Source organism: Podarcis muralis, chromosome 7 (genome assembly GCF_964188315.1).
Source record: "Podarcis muralis chromosome 7, rPodMur119.hap1.1, whole genome shotgun sequence".
Lineage (NCBI taxonomy): Eukaryota > Metazoa > Chordata > Lepidosauria > Squamata > Lacertidae > Podarcis > Podarcis muralis.
This window is the reverse complement of record NC_135661.1, coordinates 77,657,353-77,682,597: the sequence shown is the minus strand read 5'-3', so window position 1 is coordinate 77,682,597 and position 25,245 is coordinate 77,657,353. Positions and strand designations below refer to the sequence as shown.

The following is a 25,245-nucleotide window of genomic DNA, read 5'->3' as shown; positions in this document are numbered from 1 at the left end:
GTTATGGAAGGGAAGGGGGAAGACAGCTAGTGCACAAGAGAAAGCTTTCCTAGGGTCTCTCACTGTTTATAAGAAAGTGTCATTGCATAGAGGGCTGATGCCAAAAAAACTGCAGCTGTTTACTTTTAGGATGTTTCGCCACAATCAAATTAAAACAAGCTTACTCAGAGGTCCCCCGCCCCAGCATTCCCATGAAATGCCAACTTTTGGAGCCGGAGCTGAATGGCATGTGTTTGCAGGTGTCTGTGACTGACAGGCAGACTTGCCATGAATATGTGATTCACCTTGATTGTATTGTTCATGAGGATGTGGGTGGCACTGTGGTCTAAACCACTGAGCCTCTTGGGCTTGCCGATCGGAAGGTTGGCAGTTTGAATCCCCATGACAGGGTGAGTTCCCATTGCTCTGTCCCAGCTCCTGCCAATCTAGCAGTTTGAAAGCATGCCAGTGCAAGTAGATAAATAGGTACCTTTGTGACAGGAAGCTAAAAGGTGTTTCTGTGGGCTCTTGTTTCTGCCACGGTGTCCTATTGCACCAGAAGTGGCTTAGTCATGCTGGCCACATGACCCGGAAAGCTGTCTGTGGACAAATGCCGGCTCCCTCGGCCTGTAAGTGAGATGAGTGCTGCAACCCCATAGTTGCTTTTGACTGGACTTAACCATCCAGGGGTCCTTTACTTACCTTTTAAGCTATTGTTCATGATCCAGAGCAAAGCATCAAACTACAAAGGGGTGGGGAGCATGTGCCTTTTAAAACCTTGGAGATAAAATCTCCAAAGGGCTAGCCCAAGACATTTAGCTGCCCGAGGAAAGGGCACAAGAACTTTCACGTACAGAAACTGGCTCGACTGACAGTTAAATACTTCTTCAATACTGGCAATGAGGAAACATCCTTCATTGTGCCTGAAGGCGACAGGCTAGTTTAGACGGTTGCTGGGCAGACTGAGTGACAGCCCTCTCCTTCAAGGCTTTGCTTCTGTTGCCCAGCCCCTTTACAGTTGCCACCTGAGGCAGCCACCTCCCTCTGCATAAGGACAGCTCTGCCTTCAGTTGGAGGGATCAGATAGTAGCTGTTGGAAAAGACCCTTCTCTTTCTGAGACCGTGTGGGACTGCTGCCAGTCAGAATAGACAATAAATACCAGACCTGGAAACTCAAAACAACCTCCAGTGATGTGGAAGGAAGGAGGTGGCGGCGCTCTCTGAAAGTTCTCTCAGGTCTTTAGAGAGACGCTCAAGAAGAAATGAGATGTCTCATTTGGTGGGCATCCAAACAGAATCAGCCTGTGCATCTTGGCAGGGGGAAAGAGCAGGGCAGTAAAATGGGGTCAAAACTGCTGGTACTTGGCAGCAGCAGGTAATATTTGTAAATGGCTCCACCTCACCGGAAGGCAGTGGTAATGGCTGCCTGATCATTGGAACATGTACAGAGAGAGAACCCAAAATTTATCGCTCTGCCAGAGCTAAGTAAGATAATTCCCAGCATGCCCTGCTCTAGGGCAGCCCTGCGGAGAGAAAATTCCCAGCATGCATTGCTCTTTCTCGTACACACTTCTAGGCTCACAGTGCTCCAGGAGAGCTAAAGCTCAGTAGGAAATGAAACACCTAAGCAAGAAGCCCTCTGGGTTTAAGTTCACCTGCAGATCCTTTGCCCCTCATCACAGAAGTGATGGGGCAGGTTGGAGGCAGCCAGCGAAGACAGAAAGTCACTCCGCTTGTCCTCAGGAGTACTCTCATTGGACAGATAGCTCCTACCAATAACAAACTTAGTTGGTCTCTAAGGTGCTACTGGAAGGATTTTTTTTAATTTTGTTTCGACTATGGCAGACCAACACGGCTACCTACCTGTAACTTGATCCCAAGACTGAGGGTTGGGTTTTTTTCTGGAAGGTTACCTCTCGTACCCTACTCATGCAATACCAACATATTTTTGCTATCTTTTTCTGTGGTTCCGCAAACTTTCCAGGTAAAGAAAAAGGAAGTCTGGTTGCTCCATCTCACTCTGTGAAACCTTCACCATCCAGGAAGCGGTTCCGTAGTTACTTCCTTTTTCATGTCCTGAGACGAAAGCTCCTAGCTACCCTACAGTTGCGCCTCACAGAGAGATGCTGTGAACTCAGCGTGACATCCTCCCTTGGCCGCCCCATCCCAAAATAGCAAGGAGACTGCTCAGCTCTTTCTACTAATGGAGAACAGAGATGAGGGGGGTGTCAGTCAGACATGTGGGTTTAGTTGCTGGCTTCAGTCCTACATGTGAGCTTTCTGCTCACATGAAAAACCTACACCCATAAGAGTAAATTGATAAAAAGGGGGAGCCCGCCCAAGTCATAGATTATGATTTATTACACTTAATTAGTCTCTTTCTCTTTTTACAAACAGTAAACAATACAAAAATTAAAACAACTATAATCTCAGAACATTCATGTACATAAAAGCCGATCTAACACATGCCCATTAAAGGAGGCTGCACTATCTAAAATTATCCAAATGTTTGGCTGAATAGAAACGTTTTTGCCTGGTGACTCAAAGTTGGAAGTGATGGAGCCAAGCGTTCCTCCCTGGGGAGAGCATTTCATAAGCAGGGAGCCACCACTGTAAAGGCCCCTTTTTGAGTTGCCACAAACTGAGGTGTAAATGTGGAGAACTGGACTTAAGATGGGGGAAATGAGAAACTGAGAGAAACAGAATTGGTTGGAGTCACCCATCCATACCTGAAATTTCTGAAAAATGAACCTGAGATGTACATGCAGAGCAGATGGTCTCCAACCAAGCTACAGCCCTTCTTGACCTTTGCCCTCTACAAATTGGAGAGTGACGGGGATGGTGACCAAGGGATGTTGCCTAGCGCATACACACTCTCTCCTTGCTTGGGTGTAGACTTTTCACAGGAACAGAACAGCTTTTGTTATGGCAAAGGCTTAACCCTAGGACCTTTTCCTAATGCCAGGGCTCTGCTCTGGGAGACATAAGATATAAATATTGCCCTTTCCACCTCATCACTACTGAGATGATTACCTAATCTCAAACTACGCAATAGATTACTGTATTCATATCAGATTCCCCTCCCTGTTCTCCCCATCAGCATTTTCTTATCTCAAGCAAGGTACCCACAAGTGCTGTCGATGGCGGTGGTGCTTTAACCCTTTTCTCTCTGCCGGCACCAAACCACCCCATAGCTACTCTTGAGTTAATGGGAGAAATTGACTGGTACCTATTATCGTTCTCCCTGTGTAGCAGCCAGAGATAGAAAAGAGACGGAAGGGAGAGGGTTGAGATGCCTCTCTATCAACCCTCATCCCCAGATTAGTCTCTCAATCACGATTGCAGCCTAGGCGATGGCTTCAAGTAAGAGAGAGAAAGACAGAGAGAGACTAGGGGGAAGAAGAAAAATCCCAGCACATGACTGGAAGTCCTGCTGAAGTCATGTGTAGTTTGATATTGAGTAACAACAGCCAGCCCACACACATCCCTATAAATAGGATGGAGAAGCACTTCTAGATCAAGCCAAGGCAGCATTGCAACTCCCCCATCATGCTTTGTTCTGTTTTGCTGGCCTTTTCTCTTCCTTCCTCTTTCTACCCCAGTTAGTACAGGGACATGGGAAGATTCCTTTTACCCAATCAGGCCAAGGGCGCATCTATCTCAGCAGTGGCCAAAGTTATTGGCACCACCAGTTCTGACTGCAGTCAGTATTGGGGTACCCAATAGGCAGGCTAAGCAAGTGCTTAGGGCACCAGCAAGGCAGGGGCACACTCACACACGGCCTTAAAGAAGAAGAAGAATTTGATACTTCAAAACAACAACAACAAGAAAACCTTATACAATAGCCATCATGGGAAAAGCCAGAACTTTGTCAGTTGTTCCAAGTTTCCCTATTTTCCAAGGACATTCCTGGCAGGTGTGCCAACCTGAATAAAATATTGTGGGGGGCCAGGTAAGTCCTGCCCCACATAATTGATCACATGACACAGTGTGCACACAGTATTTGAATGGGAATACCTATCAACTTGCGGTATGCGGGTGGCGCTGTGGGTTAAACCACAGAACCTAGGGCTTGCCAATCAGAAGGTTGGTGGTTCGAATCCCCGCGACGGGGTGAGCTCCCATTGTTTGGTCCCAGCTCCTGCCCACCTAGCAGTTCAAAAGCAAGCCAGTGCAAGTAGATAAATAGGTACCGCTCTGGCGGGAAGGTAAACGGCATTTTCGTGTGCTGCTCTGGTTCGCCAGAAGCAGCTTAGTCATGCTGGCCACATGACCCGGAAGCTGTATGCCGGCTTCCTCAGCCAATAAAGCAAGATGAGCGCCGCAGCCCCAGAGTCGGTCACGACTGGACCTAATGGTCAGGGGTCCCTTTACCTTTACCTATCAACTTTGGGGGGGGTCAAAGCCATGATTCCCGGATTTAGAAAAGCTGTCACAGTTTCTGATTTGATCCCAGGATCTCCTCCTTTTCCTTGGGACATCCCTATTTTCATCAGAGAAATGTTGGAGGGTATGCTTTGTTAGACTCCATTACACTCTTCCCGCATTTCGCAGCTCTCCTTTTATAACTTTCCCCACCTAAACTAGGAGGTGTCCTACTACCATAAAATGAAAGAATGGGAGGAATTCGCTCAACTCCTGCTTGCAGGCCTTCACACAGGCTGGCCACTGAGACCAGGATGCTGAACTAGATGGGCCTTTGGTCTGATCCAGCAGGGCCTTCCTGACAGCCCCCTAACCACCTGTGTCATACATAAAGCAAGCCGATCAGAGAGCCTCCAATGCTTTGCTTCTTTCCCAGATGAACCAGATTGTGGTAACTGGAATCATACAATTAATGCAGTGGAATAATGACAAAAATATCACATAAATTAATGGATTTTGGTTGCCTTTTTCTGCCAGTCCCTGCCTTAGGGATAGTTGGGGACAGGCAGTACTAGGGCCATTCTTGGCTATGTCATAAGGGCTGATGTGATGCAACATATTATTTTTTTGGGTGGAAACCTGTGGCCGTCCAGATCTTGTTCAACTCCAACTCCCATCATCCCCGATTGGCTGATGGGACTTGGAGTCCAACAACACCTGGAGGATCATAGGATCCTCTCTCCTCTGATAAAGGGTTGTGTGTCGGGTGTGTTTCTCTGTCATTGTAAGCTCATGGGCTCCCTCCATTGGTGGACAGCATTTGGGCGGCGGCAGCAGCACAGTCTCTGAATGGTTGGCCCTGGCAGAGTTTCCAGGTACGCTTTTGGCATGTCATTCATTTTTACTCCCTTTTTGTATTTACCCTGTTGTCTCTTTCCCTCTTCCTTAGCTAAGCACTCTTTTGATATTGCAGCCAATATGTTAGCTGATCTCCATTCCTGGCTTAATGTGAGCCTGAGATTGTTCTGCCCTCTTTGGGAGCTATTTGAATCTTGCCAATAATTCCTGCTCACCTTAATCCTTGTAAAAGTCATATAAATCAGGCTTGTCCTGTGAAGAATCACCCTGGGATTTGTTTAGTTTGTCTTTACCGGCATTTGACCCAATGAAAGGTTGTTGTGACCAAATTTGGAATAGCGTGCACTGTTGGGAACACCCCGTCCCAAGCTGGAAAGGTGCTGAAAAGAGCAAATGAAATGATCAGGGGATTGTGGAGCCTTCGCCATGAGGAAGGCAGGAGTCTTGTGGGCTTTAACCTAGGGAACCCCCTGCCACAAGATGAAATGGTGACTAGTTCCATTAGCTTTCAAGGGATTAGACAGATTCACGAGAGCTCATTGGAGCCTCTAACTTCAGATACAATATGTGGTGGGGTGGGGGCTATTTTTGTGGACTCCCTGGAGGCACCTCATTGGCTACTGTGGGGAGTAGAATGGTAGAGAATGGATCTTCTTATGTATTTTCCCATACCCTCCTTCTGTCATTAAACAGGGCCATTGAGGGATCTGGTGGCACCTCTCAGTGAGGAGGTTCCATCCCACTGGTGACCAAGGTGGGGTCTTTGGGGACCTTAATGCAGCAACCCTTGGTCAAGGTAAGCTGGTCCGGTGTCTGATCAGTGCCTGGTTGGGAGACCAGCCAGGAACTCTGTCTATGTTAACTTGAGTTCCATGGTGGAAGGAAAGGAAGATATAAGCATAGTAAATAAAATGAAATTGCTGGTCCTTACTTTAGAAGCACTAATGGGACACACTGGGGTTGCCAACCCTTTGTGGACCATGGGCACACCTGCAAACTGTAGAAACTGTTAATGGAGGACACCACACATGTGTGCCACAACTAAGGATGGGCAAATCTGTCAATTTTATTTGTTTCCTTTTTTTCCAACCCGCACCAGGAGATTGGTGTGAGAATTACTGGTGGGTGGGGCATTATTTTAAGCCTTTCCTCTCTGCCAGCTCCAAATCATCCCCAAGCTACTCTTGATCCAATGGGAAAAAACGACCAGTTCCCATTTCCACATCAGCTGCTTGCTAAAAAAAAAAAAGTATGCTTCCTGTGTTTTCTCTCTCTCATTTTCCTACTCATATTGAAATATTTCCCCTCAATGAGGCCAGACTTAGATTCACAAAATGTTTAGGGGTATGCATCCCCCTGCGTCCCCCCAGAAAAAGCATTGTGTGCTTCTACCCCTTTCAAAAAAGGACCCAGCATCTGAGATCTAGCTAAACTTTTCTTTTTTTGATGATTCTCTTTGTGTTTGTGTCTCTGTGTTTATTTATATACATATACTAGTTAAACTCATGTCAAGACCTGATCAGGAAGTGGTTTGAATAGTCTTCTCTATTCAGCTCTGCTGGCTTGTGTGAAGTGTGAGGACGCAGCAGGGATCTGTCAACCACAGGCCACATTAAAAGCAAAAGGTTTGAAACTGAAACTTGAGTGGGGGAGGCAGGTTTGTACCAGTAGTGGATATCAGCAATTTCTACCTCAAGGGAATGGATCCAGCATTGCTCCGTTTGCCAAGGAACTGTTCAACCCCCCACCCCCCCATCCTGAAGCTTTGGTGTGTTTCAGGAGAGAACTGACAACACCTTCTCGATCATGGTGGGGAACTTTTTTCAAGCCATTCCATTCTATTCCATTCTGGACAACCTTCCAGGGCTGGTGAAGGGGTGTGGCTGAGGAGGGGACGAAGCCTGGGCCAGATCGAGGCCAGACCCTGGGCATAAGATTCCTCACCCTGTTCTAGAACATAATCAGCACTCCCGCTCTTTCTGTTCATTTCAGGTAAAAGTCATGAGGAGCACTTTCAGAGGTGACTTCCAACCAGCACTGATCCTCTTACTGGGCTGTTCCTGATAAGCTTTTGAGCCAATGTGGTGTCGTGGTTAGAGTATCTGACTATGACCACAGAAATCGAGATTCAAATTCCCAATAAGGCAATAATAATACAGTGGTACCTCGGGTTAAGAACTTAATTCGTTCTGGAGGTCCGTTCTTAACCTGAAACTGTTCTTAACCTGAAGCACCACTTTAGTTAATGGGGCCTCCTGCTGCCGCTGCGCCACCACTGCACGATTTCTGTTCTCATCCTGAAGCAAAGTTCTTAACCCGAGGTAATATTTCTGGGTTAGCGGAGTCTGTAACCTGAAGCGTATGTAACCTGAAGTGTATGTAACCCGAGGTACCACTGTAATAATAATATCTTGGGCTTCTCTCTGTCAATCACCCTAACCTCTCTTACAATATAAAATGAGTGTGTATACTGTCCTTGACAGCATAGAGGTCAGGTAAGACATATAACATTGTTATAAGTTTTCTGGGTGGGGTTCTTCCCATGGGTTTCTTCCAAACCTGTGATCATGTATCTGCGAGTTTAGAATCTATGAGGAAACCTACTGAACCAGTCCAACCAGCTGTAAGATAAAGGCCCTAGCTAGCTAGTTAAGTACCACCATTTACATGACCAAAAGTGTTGCCCTGTTGCCATAGAGACAAATGGCTGGGCCTTTTCCCACCTCACCTGTCACATCGTCCTAGGATGGAGAACAATAGGATGGGAGGCAGTGTGTGAGAGTTTGGGCTGTTTTTGGAAGCTGGAGACACATAAGCTTGTCTTCCTCAGTCCTGGACTCACAGTTGTGGCTTGGAGATCTCCTTAGGAATGTATAGTCATGGGGAGCCAAGATCTACTGTGATTCCCCTCTATTCTATGCTCAGGCTGTATGTATGTATGTATGTATGTATGTATGTATGTATGTATGTATAAAAGCATCACAGTCTCCATGGACCTTCATTCCATGGAAACCCTGGGTTTGTTCTGGTCCCCCCTGGAGTCTCTAACCACTCAGAGACTGGGGTGCATGGAACAATACAAACAAGCTTCTCAACATCATTTCACCAGCCCATCATGTGAAAACCACTCTTTAGGGCACAGGTGAGCACCCCGTGGTCTGATGTTGATTCTACCCAGCTCCCTTCCAAAATTGCTCCCTCAACCTGACCTGCCTTCAGCCTGCCACAAGTGGGCAGCCCTTCCTTGTGGCTTGATATGGGTCTCCCAGCTCCCCACACATTTAATTTTTTTTTTTAAAAAAATGGTAGACTGCAGACTTCTCTCAGCCAAAGTGCAATATCTTTATTTGTTCCACCTTCTCCAGATCATGCTTCCCTTGATATTCCCAACCTTGACAAGAGAGGAATCAGAAACTAATTGCAATAGAAGACAAGCTGCTGATACATTTACATGTCTAGATCCCTGAGGACCCCAAGAAACTGAGATCAGGAAGGACTGTGTTACACAGCAAAGGGTTGTCAGAGAGATTCAACAAGTGGTGGATATGGCGTGCTGAAAGCATTATTTAAAAAGTATAGTCCAGGAGCTTATGGTTAAAATACTTCTTCAGTACAATATTTCTCTTGGATGTGAGCGGCCCTTTTTGAAGAGGCAGCTTGGGGGTCCTTAGGAAAGTTATCTTAAGACTCTGAGGGCTTTATAGGAAACAGAACAGTAGGAGTGGGGAACCTCTGGATCCCCAGCTGTTGTTCAACTCCAATTCCCATCACCCCTGAGCATTGGCCATGTTGGCTGGGGCTGATGGGAACTAGTGTCCAAAAGTCACAGCTTTCCCACCATCTTGTGTGTCTTGCCTGGCCCCAGTTTGGTGCCTCTCTCTTCCATTTCGGTGGCGTTTTCTTCAGAGAACTTTCTTATGTGCTGTGTGCCTACATTCCTTCAAGTCCAGACCCTCCAATTCTTCCTGCTTCCAGGGACAATCCTGGATTTACAGAAGCCATCCCAGTTTCTGATTTGATCCCAGAATGTCCCATGCTTCCCTATTTTCATCAGAGAAATGTTGGAAGGTATGATGTTATCCACCCCCCGAGCCATCTGAAGGCAGCCCTATATAGGGAAGGTCTTTTTTTAAAGTTTAATGTTTTATTATGTTTTTATATATGTTGGAAGCTGCCCAGAGTGGCTGGAGCAACCCAGTCTAATGGTTGGGATATAAATAGCAAAATTATTATTATGGAATAGGACATCCCTGTTTTCATTGATGAAATGTTGGAGGGTGTGGTCTACCACCCTTAATGGGCTTACTCTGCATTTATCTATTTACTATTTATGTTTATAATCTACCCTTCAAATACACAATGTGAGACTTGCAATAATATATATATATATTAAAAAACACCACAAACACATAAAAAGCATTCTACATGTGGGAGAAAGGAGCAGCAACCTTTCCTACCACTTAGAGCAGGGCTGGGTAGCGTTTGGCTGTCCAGATGTTGGCGGACTACAACACCCATCATCTCTGACCACCAGCCATGCTGGCTGAGGCTGATGGAAGTTGGAGCTCCACCACACCTGGAAGGTCACAGGTCCCCCCATCCCTAACTTATAGCTATGAAACTGGCTACATTTTAAAGAACTGCTGGAAATCTGATATGTTTCCTATGGCAATATGGCATAAAACAGTGTTCTGGAAGAGGGCCTCAAACATTTTAGCACAGACAATTCCTAAATTAAGGGCTACTGCACGTGTATGTGAGTGAGGTGAGGTTGGGGGTAAGGCAACTATCTGAATCTTCTCCAAATGCAACTGATAGTCTGATCCATTGATCTGGTGCTGCACTGACTTGGTCTGGGTTTAAATGTGTTTTTTGTTGGTTCATGTTTGAATCCAACAACAACTGGAGTTAAATGGACTTTCCCCCTCAGCACCTCACAATGACCCTCTGCAAATCATAAAATCGTAGAGTTGGACGAGATGCCAAGAGTCATCTACTCCAACCCCCTGCAATGCAGAACCCCAAAGATGATGTATATTCTCTGGATGTGAAAATATTTAATAGTATGAGTTTCTGAAAATTCTGCATTGTTATCATCATCATTTCAATTTATATCCACACAAGTAGCAGCAGCACTCAATTCGGTGGCCGTCAGTATTTGACAGCACCTGACTTCACTTTAGCAAAATTTAGATTAGCATCATTAATTGAACCAGTCAGGAAAGTTTCCCTTGAACAGGTGAAAAGCTGAACTCAATATATTTCAGATTATGATTTGTGAACTTGTCATATTTCAGGATCAAACCCCCAAGGGAAAGAGCTCCTAATTTTGAAATCTTGCCTTATCTCAACCTTTGACAACTTGTTGCCCTTCAGCTTGGATTACATGTGCTGGCTGAGGCTCATGGGAATTTCTACCCCAAACATCTGGAGGGCACCAGGTTGGCAAAGGCAGCTTTATTGTTTCAGCCTTAAACTGGACTCAATCCTCTCTGCATCCAGGATTGCAGATGTATTTTGAAATCCAGCATTAATAATAATAATAGCTTAATCGCTGGGTCCCATATCAACAGCTCAGTCTTTTTCATAGCTTTGTGTTGTTGTTGTTGTTAACCCAAAACATATTTTTTCTGACCTCTGTCAAATGCTAAAAAGATAAAATACTGGGAGGGAAAGGAAATGGCAACAGTGGCCCTTTGATCTAAATTATTACTGCTACTATGAAAGATTTCCATAGCATCTAGCTGAACATAAGAAGAGCCCTGCAGGATCAGGCTAAAGGTCCATCTGCTCCAGCACCCTATTCTCACAGTGGCCAACACTGGAGGTAGAACATTACTTTAACCTCCATGAAGTTGTCCAATTCTCTTTTGAAGCCATCCAAGTTCGTGGCCTTCACTAGAGATAGGAGGACATATGCATGAGAGCGAATGGGGATGCACTGTTACTCAGCAATGCACAGAATTGGGAGAGGAAGGAAGCAGTCACTCTGGCTGGTTCCTAGCCCAACTGATGCTCAAACGCTAAAAGTTGGAACAGTTCATCATGGTTTAGGGCTGGGCGATATCTGGTTTTCAACATTGCAATATATCACCAAGTAGACATTGTGATCTACGGATATATCCCAATGTCTGAAATAAGGATGGAGCTATGTAGAGGCATTGGCTGGCTTCACGGTTTTTCCCCCATTGCGATTTTTGCATAGCACACACCCCATGATTTGCAATATATTTCCAGATCAAAAAACTATGAAGCTGATATCATGATATGGACTTCAAGCCAGTTTGGGATTATATATTGATATATCACCCAGCCCTAGAATGGTTATATATAGACCTCCAGGAACTATTCATATCACACTCTGGAAAAGGCAAATTATCTTCATGGATTCCAAGGAAATCTGGCAGTCCATCAGACTATCTTGCCTTAAGACTTGCATTTGTCTGGCCACTGGAGGCCAGCTTAGCAGCCCTCTGTCAGCTCCCAAAGCCCATATGCAGCCCTCTGAAAACAATCTGATACTGTAGACTGATACAGGTGGAGCATAGGAGAGAGCAGTGCCCCTTGACCATGAGAGAAAACTTATTTGGTGAGCTAAAGAATGACTCAAGGTAAACGCCATGGAGAAAGATGGGTACAAAATGGCTGCCATTGTATTGGCACCAAACACAATGTCATGAGCCCGTGAAAAGGCTCGCACACAAATTGAACTTGACTTTGCTTTCTCAGTGCAGAACTGTCTTAGGATACACATTAAGCATAACACAGAAGAACTTTGCCTTGTAAAATGGCTGCAAGTTCCAACTACCCATTTTCATGTGCTACAAGGCGTCTGCCAGGAAAGCAAGGTTAAAAAAAATATGAAGAAGAAGTGTGCAAATAAGGGCATGCTTCCAATAAGCAAAGTGTGTTATGCAAGAGCATTTACCATGTGAACTGCAAAACCGGTGGTTTCAAAGCATGTGTAGGCAGAAGCCTAATTCGAGTGGGGGAAGTTGTATGAAAAGACAAGGGCCAAATGTATTTGGGCAAGACTGAAACAGCAAGGGGGAAAGGAAGGAGGTTGAACACCATCTCTTCTCCTTTCATTCAGAGGAGCAACCCAGCCAGCAACAAGGACAGGAAGACTGACCCCCCCAAGCCTGCAGCATCCCCCTTTGTAGGATGTTGGCTCTGACGCCCTTCAACTTTCACAGCAGTGTCTCTGTTCCCATCTCTCACTGGGCTCTCACTGTGGTCATGATCATGGTCATGGTCGTGGTCATGGTCGTGGTCATGATCATGGTCGTCACGACTACTTGAAGGTGGGCTCACAGCAACGGAACGGATTGGCTTGCCGACCGTGGAAGGGGCTGGCGCACTGTTGCGAGTGCGTGCGGAAGTTGTGGTGGTGGTGGTGGTGGCAGTGGTGGCAGCCACAGTGGCGTTGGTACCTTGCCCGGGCATGACTGCAAGTCGTGGGATCTTGGGAGCGAAGTAAGTTTTGTTGGAGAGGTCGACATTACAGAGGCTTCCAGAGCAACAGGAACCCATGACGGTGATAGCTGGGCTACCTTTCGTGACCTTGGTGCAGTCCTCATCTTGGACACAACCCTTGAGGGGCCTGGTCAGTGAGAAGTTGCCTGGAAAAGATCGCGATGTTACTATGTTATTCATTTTGGGTTGTTGTTTTTTTAAAAAAATATATTGTAAACCGCCCTGTTTTTCTCAGATGAAGAGCGGCATAGAACTTCAATAAATAAATAAAATTAACAGCAGCATGAAGAAGGGTAACTGATCTCTTTTGCACATGCTTGATTCAGCCCAAATCTATCCAGTCCAGTGTCAAACACATCATGAGGTCTGACCCCCTTACTCCAGTGTTTTTCTCTCACCCCAAAAACAAGAGGCATCAGTCAAGTCCTCCCTTGCTCTGGGACACAACATACCCCTTAAACCAGCAAAATCAACAAGATTGCTTACAGGTAAGAAACTCCAGCACTTGAGAGTTTTATGGAACCCCTCTTACAGAAACTCCCAGGCTACTGGATGCATTTTATCCCTTTTTTAAAACTCATTTCAGATTGGAATAATGCATCCACTCCTTCTAGGGTGGCTACATATTGTACCGCTGTAAAACTTGCAGGGACTAATTCCAGCAAAGTCATAATTTTGCTTTTGATGCCTAGTGTTCTATTGCATGATGCAATTCCTAGTAATTGTATTGTTATGGTCCCGTTTTGTTTCATTAGGTACTATTTTTATAGTTTCATTTTTGAACACTGCTGGTCCTTGACTGTCACAAAGAGATTGATTGATTGAACCTTCAGCATCTAACCTGCCAAATTTCACCAGGCCCATGCAAATGCACAAAGGAGCCAGATTCAACGATAGCTAGATTAGATCCCCGACGGAGCCCTTACCTGCTTTCATTGTGACATTTCCATGGAAACAACCCCGGAAAGAGTCGTAACATTTGACTGTGGTAGAGTTGTCCAGTGAACATTCATTGCCGTAACAGCTGTAACATTCCACGCCATTCGCAACCCTGGCACTCTCGTTACCTAGAAGCAACCAAGGATGCATATACATATATTTAAAAAGCAACAGGCACTAGCATGGATGATACACCTGGCTGCATGCTGTAAATCAAGCTTTGCCAACCTGGGACTACAACTCCCATCTGCTCCAGCCAGCATACTTAGGTGCTGGCCTAGCTATTCCAAAAATTGAATCCTTGCTGGATCCAGGAATCAGGAATCAGGCATACAGCCTAACCCCAGTGGTGTAGCTAGCCCCTCAGGTGCCCACAGTGTCGCATGTGCCCTCTGCCCGGGGGCGGGGCAAGCCACCCATTGGGTGGGGCGAGCTGAGGCAGGGCGCACTGCATCGAGCCTTGCCACTGCCCGCCCCCCCAGCTGCAGGGTGGCTGAGGGATAGGAGGCGAATGGATGCAAGCCCCATGCTGCCATTTTGGGCAGCATGGAGCCTGCAGGTGCCCGAGCCACTGCGTCACTCCCAGGAGAGACGTGGGGCTTGGGCAAGCTGAGCCTCACAGTTAAGTGCTGCCCCCTGTGATGTGGCACCCAGTGTCTTTGCTCTGGATTCCAGCAATATAGTTTGTTGTTCTGTTAGGCACTCATTTTGGGCTGACTGCTTCTCTGAATTAACCTGATAGTTAAAAATGCCACAGACTCACATAGCCCATAGCCATTTTGTCACCCCCTCAGTGATGACAGGAGTGCCTGGCATGCTCTGGGTCCATGGGGTCACGAAGAGTCGGACACGACTAAACGACTAAACAACAACAACAACAACAGTGATGACACCCAGGGCGGTCTGCACTCACCGCACCCCCTTCCTACGCCACTGCCTAACCTCCCCTCCCCAAACTCACAACAGTATTGTGACTCAACTCCTTGTCCCAACAGGATGAGAAGCTATAAGCTCCATTTCTCATCCAAAGGAGGACCTTCATTCCTACACGGGACTCAGATTCTCACCAATGGGTTCCAGCTCCAGGTTTTTGATGTCCAGTTTGGTGTTGCAGTGGCTGCTGTTGCACTGGTGCAGCTGAGAGAAGGCCAGGATGCCGTGCACATCTACTGCTTTGTCGTTGGTACCTGGCATGCCCAACCCGCAGCCTTTTTCGCCAACCGAGAACTTCCCATGGCCTGCAAACAGGACAAGCAGGGGTTACACAGGGAGACAACAAAGAGGAACTTCCCAAAGGCTGATATACTCAGAGGGCTAAACTGCACATTTCAAGGGAGCAAGAGGCAGGACTCTGCAACCTTGGGTGTCCAGCTGAACCAATTACTCAAATCTGAGCCAGTAGTTAGTAGTTCAGATTTCACTCCAACAGCTTCTCCCTGGAAGGTGTGAAATAGCTCGGTTCCTTTGAGCATGGAGCAATTACGACCAGCACCTCCTGTCCAACTTGGAACAGAGGAAAGGGATTGGAGTGCCGAACTTTTCTGGTGCTTCTCCTTTCGTGGAAGATAGAGATATCATCCTTGACCATCTCCATGCTGTTGGGGTTGATGGGATCTGAAGTCCGACAGCAGGAAGGTCACAAATTTCCCCGGCCCTGGTTTAGAGACTGAAGATGACGGGCTGCCTACTCACTCCATTCCACAGCTGCCACCGTTTCCACGCAGACGTGGGTAGATGCCGGGCACTCCACTTTCTTCATATTCTCTGCATTGCATCCACCATCACCCAAGTCGACGCAGCTGTGGCACTCCAGTGCCAGGGCATCTGTAAAGGAGAGGGCAGGGAGGGGGAAGATGCACAAAAAGAAAAGTAGATTTACGATTCTCCTGTAGCAGAACTAGTATGTCTCTTAGACTGAGAGGATTACCAAGTCAAAAAAGAAAAAAAAAAAAGGTGTCATTTGATTTTCTCAATGGAAAACAAGATTGGCCCAGGTCATTGGCCCATCAAGTCCAGCATCCTGTTTTCACAGTGGCCAACCACATGCAGGACCCAAGAAACACAGCACTTTCCTTTTCCTATGGTTTCCAGCAAGTTGTATTCAGAGGTATTACTGCCCCACAACAACAAAAATAATTGATATCAAGCATTTCTGAAGAAATGATGTTTGATGAAAGAGATGGTTGTGAGATAACATTGCAAAAGAACAAAACAATTCCTCCTTTGGCTAATGTAATGCTTAATTTTTTTATATTAAAAAACACACCTCCAGCTCTGTTGGTATCAGTTTCCCACACTACAAAAACATGTTTTTATAATTTGCAGAATGACTGGTGTTAAAAGAGCGGGACCCTTTACGCTGACATCTGACAACTTTCATATGTTCTGCCGGAAGACATTTGGCAAGAAACCCTGAAACAGATAAGTTATATGGCTAGCTATAAAACCCAAGTACTCCCAAAACTCTGTTCCTGGGATATCGTGTAAGTTGTAAGACATACTTTATGTACCTTAGCAATATTATTTATTAGTTCTGTGTAATTAAGAAGTGAGGAAAGTACAGCTCCAAGTGTATAATTAATCAATCTGTTTCTGTTTTAATACCAAACAGAATTGGACACTGATACAAATGATTGAATGGGACGCGGGTGGCGCTGTGGGTAAAAGCCTCAGCGCCTAGGGCTTGCCGATCGAAAGGTCGGCGGTTCGAATCCCCGCGGCGGGGTGCGCTCCCGCTGCTCAGTCCCAGCGCCTGCCAACCTAGCAGTTTGAAAGCACTCCCGGGTGCAAGTAGATAAATAGGGACCGCTTACTAGCGGGAAGGTAAACGGCGTTTCCGTGTGCGGCTCTGGCTCACCAGAGCAGCGATGTCACGCTGGCCACGTGACCCGGAAGTGTCTCCGGACAGTGCTGGCCCCCGGCCTCTTGAGTGAGATGGGCGCACAACCCTAGAGTCTGGCAAGACTGGCCCGTACGGGCAGGGGTACCTTTACCTTTACAAATAATTGAAGGAACATCTGGAGCAGAGCTTTTAAGATCTGATACAAAGCATTTGGTGGGGGGGGGGGGAAGCATGCAGCACAGTCCTCTGTGAAACTCTGCCATCTTAGAACATGCACACATGGTGGAACAGGACTTCATTGTTGCTGCGACTGGGTCGCAGTGTGTCCAAAAGGCACTAGCCTGAAGCTTTCTCCCTGACGCCTGTTTTCTGTGTGCTGTAAGAGTCAATTTCAAACTTGCAAACCTCAGCATACTACACTGCCCTCTGCAGTCTGAAGTGGTACATGGCAGGGAACATCTTACCACTTCATGGAACAAATAAACTAGCTCGGGTCTCTCCCAGCAAGCTAATTCCTGTGACAGCAATAGGGAGGCCATCCCACACAGGGTCAAAGGGGGACTGACAATAATCTTGATGGATTTTTTTTTTTTTTTGTCATAGAGACTCTCATCCAGCATGATTTGCAGATGGTTTTAAATATCTTATTCTAGGAGAGAGTATTTTGGTTGGTTGGCGAGGGTTTGGACAACCTGTGCTGCTTTTGTTCTTTTTATATATTGGAAGGCGCAATCCAATACTCCAGGGATGAGGAACCTGTGGCCTTCCAGATGTTGCTGGACTACAGCTGCCATCATCCCTGATCATTGGCCATTCTGGCTGGGGCTGATGGGAGTTGGAGTCCAGCAACATTTCCTATATATCCAACTCTACCCACTGGCCCAGGGGTAAGGCCCATTGTACTCAATGGGATTTACCTGTGAGGGGACATGTTGCCCTTGTAATTGTTTTGCTTTGCTTTACCTCATGTGAGGAACAACAGCAACAACAACAACTTGATTTCTGTAGCACCCTGTGTCACAGGGAAGGCTAGGGCAGTGATAAACATGCACTAATGTGATAAAGAGGCAGCTTAACAAATTTTATTTATTCTGTGGTTTCTTCTCAAAGTTCTCATGAGCTGCCTCTGGGAACTGGGTTTACTGGCTATGATAATAAACAGAGATCGGGAATTACTTTCTGCATAACAGATCTGTTTGTTTACCAAGCTGCAACCATGTTGAGAATTCTGCTAGAAGATTCTCTGATTCTGCTAGCTCAGAGGTAGCCAAATGTCATCCAGATGTTTTGGACTACAATTCCCACCATCCCTGCCCACTGAGTTGACGGCTGGGGCTGATGTGGGGCTGATGGGAACTCGGGCACTAGGAGGGCCCCAGGTCAGCTTGCCCTGCCCTAAGCCTTTCCGCGAAACAACAGTTCCCTGGGAAAGGAAAATGGCCGATAAACAAACCAAGCCTGTGCTGTAGTTTGTGCTCTGTGTGGACTTTCCTTTTCTCTCCCCCACCCCTCTCTCTGGACAGGGCGCTAACACCAGGCAAGGAATGTGCAGCTGAGCAAGTGCAGATTTCGGTTCCACGTCATGGGTGGCGCCAGCAGTCTGCCAGGTCAGGCACATGCTCAGGCCCGCAAAAGTGTGTCACTGTGCTGCCTTTGTGTGCATACTTCCTCAACCTAAAATCTGAGGAGGGTTTTTTTTTTTTTAAAGTGTCATTTCACTTTATGCCTCATTCTCCTGTGCTTTTGCCCCTTTGTCAGTCTCGGCTCTGCCTGCTCCTGCCCACCCTGCAAAGACCACTGGCAAATTGATCCTGCCTGCATTGCATTGCACTCATCTTCCCTATCTACTCCCTTCTCCCAGCTCCTTCTTCCTTGTCTTTCCTCCATCCCTCTTCCTGCAGGGCCGTGTCTGCTCCGGTTCTGAGAAGACCTCACCCTAGGGTGGGGCTAATATTAATAGAGACGCTCCCAGCTGTGTAAGAGCACCCCAGGGCCTGCCCGGATAGCTTTCAGTCACAAGCTCCACTGCACTCTCTGTTCTCCCCATGGCATCCACGGCTGCTCCTCCAAAACTCCAGGCCTTCTGGAAGGATATGAAATATGCAGACCTTCCAGGTATCCCCATTTTCCAGGGACAATCTGAGATTTATAGAAGCCATCCCGGTTTATAATTTGATCCTGGAATGTCCCGCTTTTCCTTAAGACATCCCTATTTTTATCAGAAAAATGTTGGAGGGTATGGAGTTATGAGTCCCTCGAGCCAAGGAGATACAACCTTTAGAAGACATCTGAAGGCAGCCCTATAGTGTGTGTGTGTGTGTGTGTGTGTGTGTGTGTGTGTGTGTGTGTGGTATAATCAATTGTTTTTTCCCTAAAAGAATTGGATGTCCCTATTTTCATAGGAGAAATGTTGGAGGGTATGCATATGGGGTAGCTTGTCTTTGAAGGGGCACATTCCCAAACTGACAGCTCCAACGAATTGCACCTATCCCCTCAGGCGACACTCTTCACTGGCTGTGGCTTTGAATCCTCCTTTAGTGTTTTTGCCTGGCTGGAAGGTGTCTTTGAACCCTTTGGTTGCCTGGATGGAGGACAAAGAGGCATGTGCTGAGAGTGTCCGCAGAAACTGGTCCACTGCCCAAAGGTTAAATTATCATTTGTTGCTCTGCCCACTTCTGCTTCTTGCAGCCCCGCCCATCCTGGCATGTGGCTAGAAGGTTGCCTGGAAGGGAATGCGGCTCTTGGGCTGGGAAAAATTCCCCAGCTCCTGGTTTACTGGGCAGCTGGGTGTGTGTTGCAAAGCATAATACCAGTGAGACTTGAATAATCCACCACTGTAATTCTCCCAGGGGCAAATTAAGCCCTGAGAGCAAAAGCCACTGTTTTCCTCTCTCTCTGAAAGCCAGGCTGCTGCTAAACATGCAGCTTTCCAGTTTTGTGGGACACCCTTTTTTTTTGAGGGGGGGGGGACAAGAAGAAGAAGAGGAAGAAGAAGAAGAGCTGGAGGAAGAGTGGGTTAAGCAACTCCTCCCCTTACTGCTTCTCCATGCAAAAACTCCCCCTTCTGAATCAGGTTTTGTTTACAACAAGCAAAATCAACCATCAGTCAAATGATATTGAACCTTAGTAAAAAAATAAATAAATTAAAAATTGAATGAGAAGAAACAGTTAGCACCAGTAAACCACGATCCCTGTCAATAAAGCCTCAAATGGCAACATGAAACTTTCTGCTCATTAAATGCCCAGTCAAATAAAACTCTTAGGCTGGCGCCTGAAACTCATCAGATTAGACACCAGGTGAGAAGCCCCCGGGGAGAGCATGCAGACAGGTTTCTTTGTAATGGATAGTGAAGAGCCAGTGCAGAGAAGTGGTTAGAGTGTTGTGTTGGGGCTTCAGAGAACAGAGTTCCAATCCCCACTCAGCCATGAAGCTCACTGGGTGACCTTGGGCCAATCACTCCCTCCCACCCTAGCCTACCCCACAGGGTTGTTGTGAGGAGAAAACTATGTATGCTACCTGGAGCTCCTTGGAGGAAAGGTGGGGTATAAATGCAACAGATAAATACATGTTTGGCCCCATTTAATGCCAGTGAGATTGGGCAGCTGCTAAGAACCCACATTGCAGCAGGAAGGCCACTGGCAAATTGCTTCTGGACTCCCTCCTTCTCCTCCTCCTCACCATAGTGACCTGCTTTGTCACCTGTCTCTCACTCTGGCCCAGAGGTCAAGAGCAAGCAAGGGGTGAGGAGGAAGGGATGCAGTTGCCACTGCCTGGCGGCTCGTTGGCTCTACCTGGCAAGCAAACAGTTGGCAGCAATGAGGAGGTAGAGAAGCCACAGCAGCTGGCAACAGTGAGTGGGTAGACATGCAAACTCAGTGTGGCCATTGAAGGTTCCTTTTACAAGCCCGCCTCTTGGGGAAAAAACCCTGGAACTGTCAATAAAAATGCTGCCTTTATTTTTTATTCACAAAGAATCTATTCAAACAGGCCACAGGCCTAATTATAGACTTCCTTCTTGACCTTCGCTTTTTCTCTTTGGCATTTAAACAGAAGAGGACAGGCTGGGTTTGACCATGAGTGGCCTAAGCTGAAAGCTGTCCTCAGCTGTCTCTCTGTGTGTGGCACTCAATACAAATGGCCAAGCTGTAACTTATTGAAGGGCAGGGCTGGTCCTTTCATGAGGGAAGCTGCAACAGTTGCCTCGGGTGGCAAGTACAGTGGTACCTCGGGTAAAGAACTTAATTCGTTCTGGAGGTCCATTCTTAACCTGAAACTGTTCTTAACCTGAGGTACCACTTTAGCTAATGGGGCCTCCCACTGCCACCACCGCGCAATTTTTGTTCATATCCTGAAGCAAAGTTCTTAACCTGAGGTACTATTTCTGGGTTAGCGAAGTCTGTAACCTGAAGTGTCTGTAACCTGAGGTACCACTGTATGTGTGAACTGGCACCCCACCCCAGAACCTCCCATTTGCTTGTATCATTGACTTCCGGGCACTGCTGCCCCCGGCCTCCACCAGTGTCTGTGCTGCCATTGTGGGTTTTTCCAATGGTCGCTATAAACACTCTTTAAACATAGGGAGGGGAAAGCTTCAAGTACCATGTAAACGTTGGAAGGGCACAAAATGTCTCCCAGCCACCTTGCCCAGAATGCCTCACACTGTGGAAGGACCCCTATGGCCCTACTTGAAGCAAGACAGGGAGGGAGGGAAGAACCAGCATTGGTTCTTTTGTAATGGCTAAAGCAGGGAAGGGATCAGGAGAGGAGAGGAAAAGGAGGGGAATAGGGCAGAGACAGAGATAGTGCAATGCCTTGCCCTGGCCCTGTTAAGGAGAGCCTAACTTAGCCATGTTGGGAGCTGTAGCTTCTGCTGTCTGCCCATGAGGTGAGGAGAATCTTGGCAGGCTCTTGCTCCTCCAGATGTTTTGTGGTAAAATTCTCCTCACACATGGCTGGACACTACAGATGTTCAGCGCCCTTTTGGGATTGTTAGGTCCAGCCCGATAAGCTCACGTATTTCCTCCCTTACATTTGTATCCTGCCTTTCTTCCATCATGGAACCCAAAGTGGCAGACATGTTGTTTCTGAGGCAGACTCCCATCCATAGCTGTCAAAGTTCCCCTTTTTAAAAGGGAAATCCCCTTATTCTGAATAGGATTCCTCACAAGAAAAGGGAAAAGTTGACAGCTATGCCCCCATCCAGGCCCTGACCAGAGGCAGACCTGCATAGTTTCAGCAAGGTGGGGGCCTTGGGTGCCTTCAGACCGTACACTGGAACAAGCCTGCGCTTGTTTTATGGCTTCCTGCTTTCGCCACACCTCTTGGCGTTCCCAAAGATGTGATGAGGATAAAATGAAATCCTTGGATGGATTCATAACCAGCCCCGATGGGCCTTTGTGATGGGTTGGGAAAAGAAACCTAAGCCAATCGTCTCTATATTGTGCCCTTGGTCAGGGCTGTTTAATTACCAGCCTTACGTTCCACCCTTCTTTTAAGAAGCTCATGGTGACAGACATGAGGCAATCCTCCCAGTTTATCCTCACAGCAACCCTGTGAGGTAGGTTAGGCAGAGAAATTGTGATAAGGCGAGGAACTTGTGGATGTTGTTGGACTCTAACTCCCATCATCCTCGATGATTGACTGAGATGGCTGAGGCTGATGGGAGCTGGGAGTCCCAAAACATTTGAGGGCAAGGGACTGGTTCCCTGCCCTTGGCCTAATGCCTCACAACAAGCTTAAGAGCTAGGAGACATCTGAACCCAGGTCTACCAAGTCAAACTTCAGTAGCCACTAACATACCATCCTTGAGAGCAGACGACAGCTTCTCCTACCTCAAGAAGAGGTTGCATAAGGCTAGCCAAGGGTAATTATGGCCCAGACCAGAGCCATAATTAAGGATACAAGTTCTCCTGTGAGGTGGTTAGACTCATTGGTGGCTAACATTTTGAGAGGTTAAAAAGGTGCTCCCAGTTCATCAGGCCACATGCTTTTATTTTAACAAGTGAATTGTGTTAATGTGGCTGTGGGCTGCAAGCTCCATCTTATGTGTCCTTCAGTGGTGTAGTGTTAAATGATGAAGTGCAACAACTTTATTATTCTCATCAAGTTTTCATGACAGAGTAAAAAAATGGAGCAGAGAAGCTTTATACAGAGTGGGACCATTGGTCCATCTAGCTCAGCATTGTCCACACAGGCTGGCAGCATCTCTCCAGATTTTCTCTCCCAGCCCTACTTGGAGATGCCATAAAATGAACCCAGGAACCTCCTGCATGCAAAGCTCTACCACTAAGCCACAGTCCTTCCCTGATGCAGGTAGCTGTCTTGATCCATGATAGATAGGTTGATATGGATGTTTGTGTGTGCATGTTGCACACACAGCAACAGCATAATGTCCAGTGGATTATTATGCATAGTCTTCACAGAGTAAGACTACATAGGTTTGACTTGTAAAACACAATAAGCGTCCACAAAAGACCCCTATTCAGCTGAAATGAAGTGTTTAGCTCATGCTCAAAGCAATGTTACCATTGAAACTGCTAGCACGAGTTAAGAACCCCATAGAAAATAAAAGAAATATCTGTTTGAATCTCGTTCTCTGACTTCCTCTGTGCTAATCTGTCACAAACAACTTGAAAGCCTTGTTATCGCCTCATTCACTTGTTGGAGCAAGGAAAGTCCCTAGGTTACGCTGGCACTCAGGTGGCAGGTGCCATCATCACTCCTGCTCTGAAAAAAGTCCCAGATCTGTGCTTCCCTGCATCCCCCGCCATTACTGGAGGCATTATCTTCCTAAACAGGAAATGCGTCGCCTAAGATAAAGCTTTCAGTGTCGCATGTATGCGTTATCTAAACACAAGGTGTGCTTTATCTTTAGATTGCCATGATTACTACATGCTATACCATGATTACTATTAGCTGCCTCCTCTGATTACCAGTTTCAGGAAGCTACTGGAGGGGCAGTTCCTGCTTGCCAGTTTCTCACAAGTATCTGGGTGGCCACTGTGAGGCCAGGATGCTAGACTACATCGGCCATTGGCCTGATCCTTCAGGCTTCTTCTTATATTATTGATGCAGAGTTTATCAATGAATCAATTGAGCCATATGATTATTCAGCTGAAATCTAGAGGGTTTCTTTAGTCCTCTGCTAGGATTTAGGCATGGGTCAATAGGTGTATAGGGACGCGGGTGGCGCTGTGGGTAAAAGCCTCAGCGCCTAGGGCTTGCCGATCGAAAGGTCGGCGGTTCGAATCCCCGCGGTGGAGTGCGCTCCCGTTGTTCGGTCCCAGCGCCTGCCAACCTAGCAGTTCGAAAGCACTCCCGGGTGCAAGTAGATAAATAGGGACCGCTTACTAGCGGGAAGGTAAACAGCGTTTCCGTGTGCGGCTCTGGCTCGCCAGAGCAGCGATGTCACGCTGGCCATGTGACCCGGAAGTGTCTCCGGACAGCGCTGGCCCCCGGTCTCTTGAGTGAGATGGGCGCACAACCCCAGAGTCTGTCAAGACTGGCCCGTACGGGCAGGGGTACCTTAAATAGGTGTATGTGACGTACCAATGCAGGCAATGCACATTCATGTCCCTCAATCGCATCTTCCATAATACAGGCGATAGGCTCTTTCTCCTTCTCATGCCAGACACTCTGCTATTGATATTTTCAATTCCTATTTCCCCCCACAGAGATCATGATGAAACAGATATACTTTTCACAGACCCTACAAGAGAGACCCTACCTGACTTCATCATCCCGGGGCCCCCACTCTACAGCATTGCCACTCATCCAGGCCCACCCCAGATTCTACGGGGTTCCATGTTGGCATGATCCTGTTGCCACAGCCAAACGGATAAGTCTTCCATCACCCCTACCTTTCATGAAGAATGTCACCGCCACTAGAAAGACGGATGCTTGGAGGAGAAAGTGAGTGCCCATTGCTCTGCTCGGTAAGTCCTCCAGGCCTTGTTTCAGATCTTCCCCACCTGTGCTGGGTGCGTCTTGCTGCCGTCAATGTCTGAAAGATGAAGCTAAGACATTAAATATGAGCAGACAGCTTGGGCGGGGCGTCTCAGGCTCCCCCATGAGACACACCTCCTCTAAGCTGCGTTGCTCAGTATTTCGACGATGGCCCAAAGCATCTCCACTCCACCCCGCCCTCCGCCCTCCTTTCTTCATGTTTCCTCTCCAGCCCAGGGCCCATCACTTCCCTTCCTCAGCATTTTAAGGCCGGTTATTGGGAAGGTGTCTCCATCGGGGAAACCTGACGAGCCAGTTGTGGGATATCTTTTTGATGCTGTTAGCCCAGGGCTTCGAGGCAGGGGAAGATAATTGTGGGCAAGTCTGGGCAGCGAGCGGGACCTGGAGAAAGCACCGCTCTTGCAGAGGTTACAGAAGATGCTGTCGTAAGGCTACCCGGATAAGGAGTTCCACTGTCTCCTTGAGTGGTGCAGCATTGGGAGAGGGGGGGGGGGTTGGAAGGTCTGTGTGCTGGGCCCAGGGGTAACCCATGTAACACGATCCAGGTCTGGTCCCAAATCCAAGGGTTCCGCAAGGAGTCAGTCCGACAGGGCCAAGGCAGGACACGAGGCAGGAAACCATGCAAGGTCAGGCACAGGATCACAGGCAGGTTCTGGCAAACAGCAACATTGCTCCCACAACCTGGGGCGGGGTCCAGCAGGTTTTATCACTGTCCTGGTCCCCCGGTGACTCACCTCCATGTCTTGCCCGAAGGCAAGCACTCCTCCTGTGACTACTCAGGTCTCTCCTTCTCTCAGACCTCAGTCTCTGCAGCTTGGGA

At 47.3% G+C, this 25,245-nt stretch overlaps 1 protein-coding gene across 1 annotated transcript; it reads right to left on the bottom strand.

Annotated features, from left to right (window-relative positions):
• Positions 1 to 11,837: 11,837 nt before the first annotated feature.
• On the bottom strand, positions 11,838 to 24,775 carry LOC114603426 (ly6/PLAUR domain-containing protein 3). Its single transcript, XM_028742413.2, has 5 exons — positions 24,320 to 24,775; positions 15,310 to 15,441; positions 14,685 to 14,855; positions 13,605 to 13,745; positions 11,838 to 12,824 (listed from the first exon to the last, which is right to left on the bottom strand). The coding sequence occupies exons 1-5, from the start codon at positions 24,381 to 24,383 to the stop codon at positions 12,292 to 12,294; spliced, it is 1,041 nt and encodes a 346-aa protein (XP_028598246.2). The 5' UTR covers positions 24,384 to 24,775; the 3' UTR covers positions 11,838 to 12,291.
• Positions 24,776 to 25,245: the final 470 nt, after the last annotated feature.

Bases quoted from the DNA above. Each gene is read 5' to 3' on its own strand.
- LOC114603426 (XM_028742413.2), bottom strand. From the start codon at position 24,383: ATGGGCACTCACTTTCTCCTCCAAGCATCCGTCTTTCTAGTGGCGGTG. The intron at 13,746-14,684 runs GTGAGAATCTGA...GGTTGCTTCTAG, and splicing joins CCTGGAGCTGGAACCCATTG to GTAACGAGAGTGCCAGGGTT. The intron at 12,825-13,604 runs GTAAGGGCTCCG...GATCTTTTCCAG, and splicing joins AAATGTCACAATGAAAGCAG to GCAACTTCTCACTGACCAGG.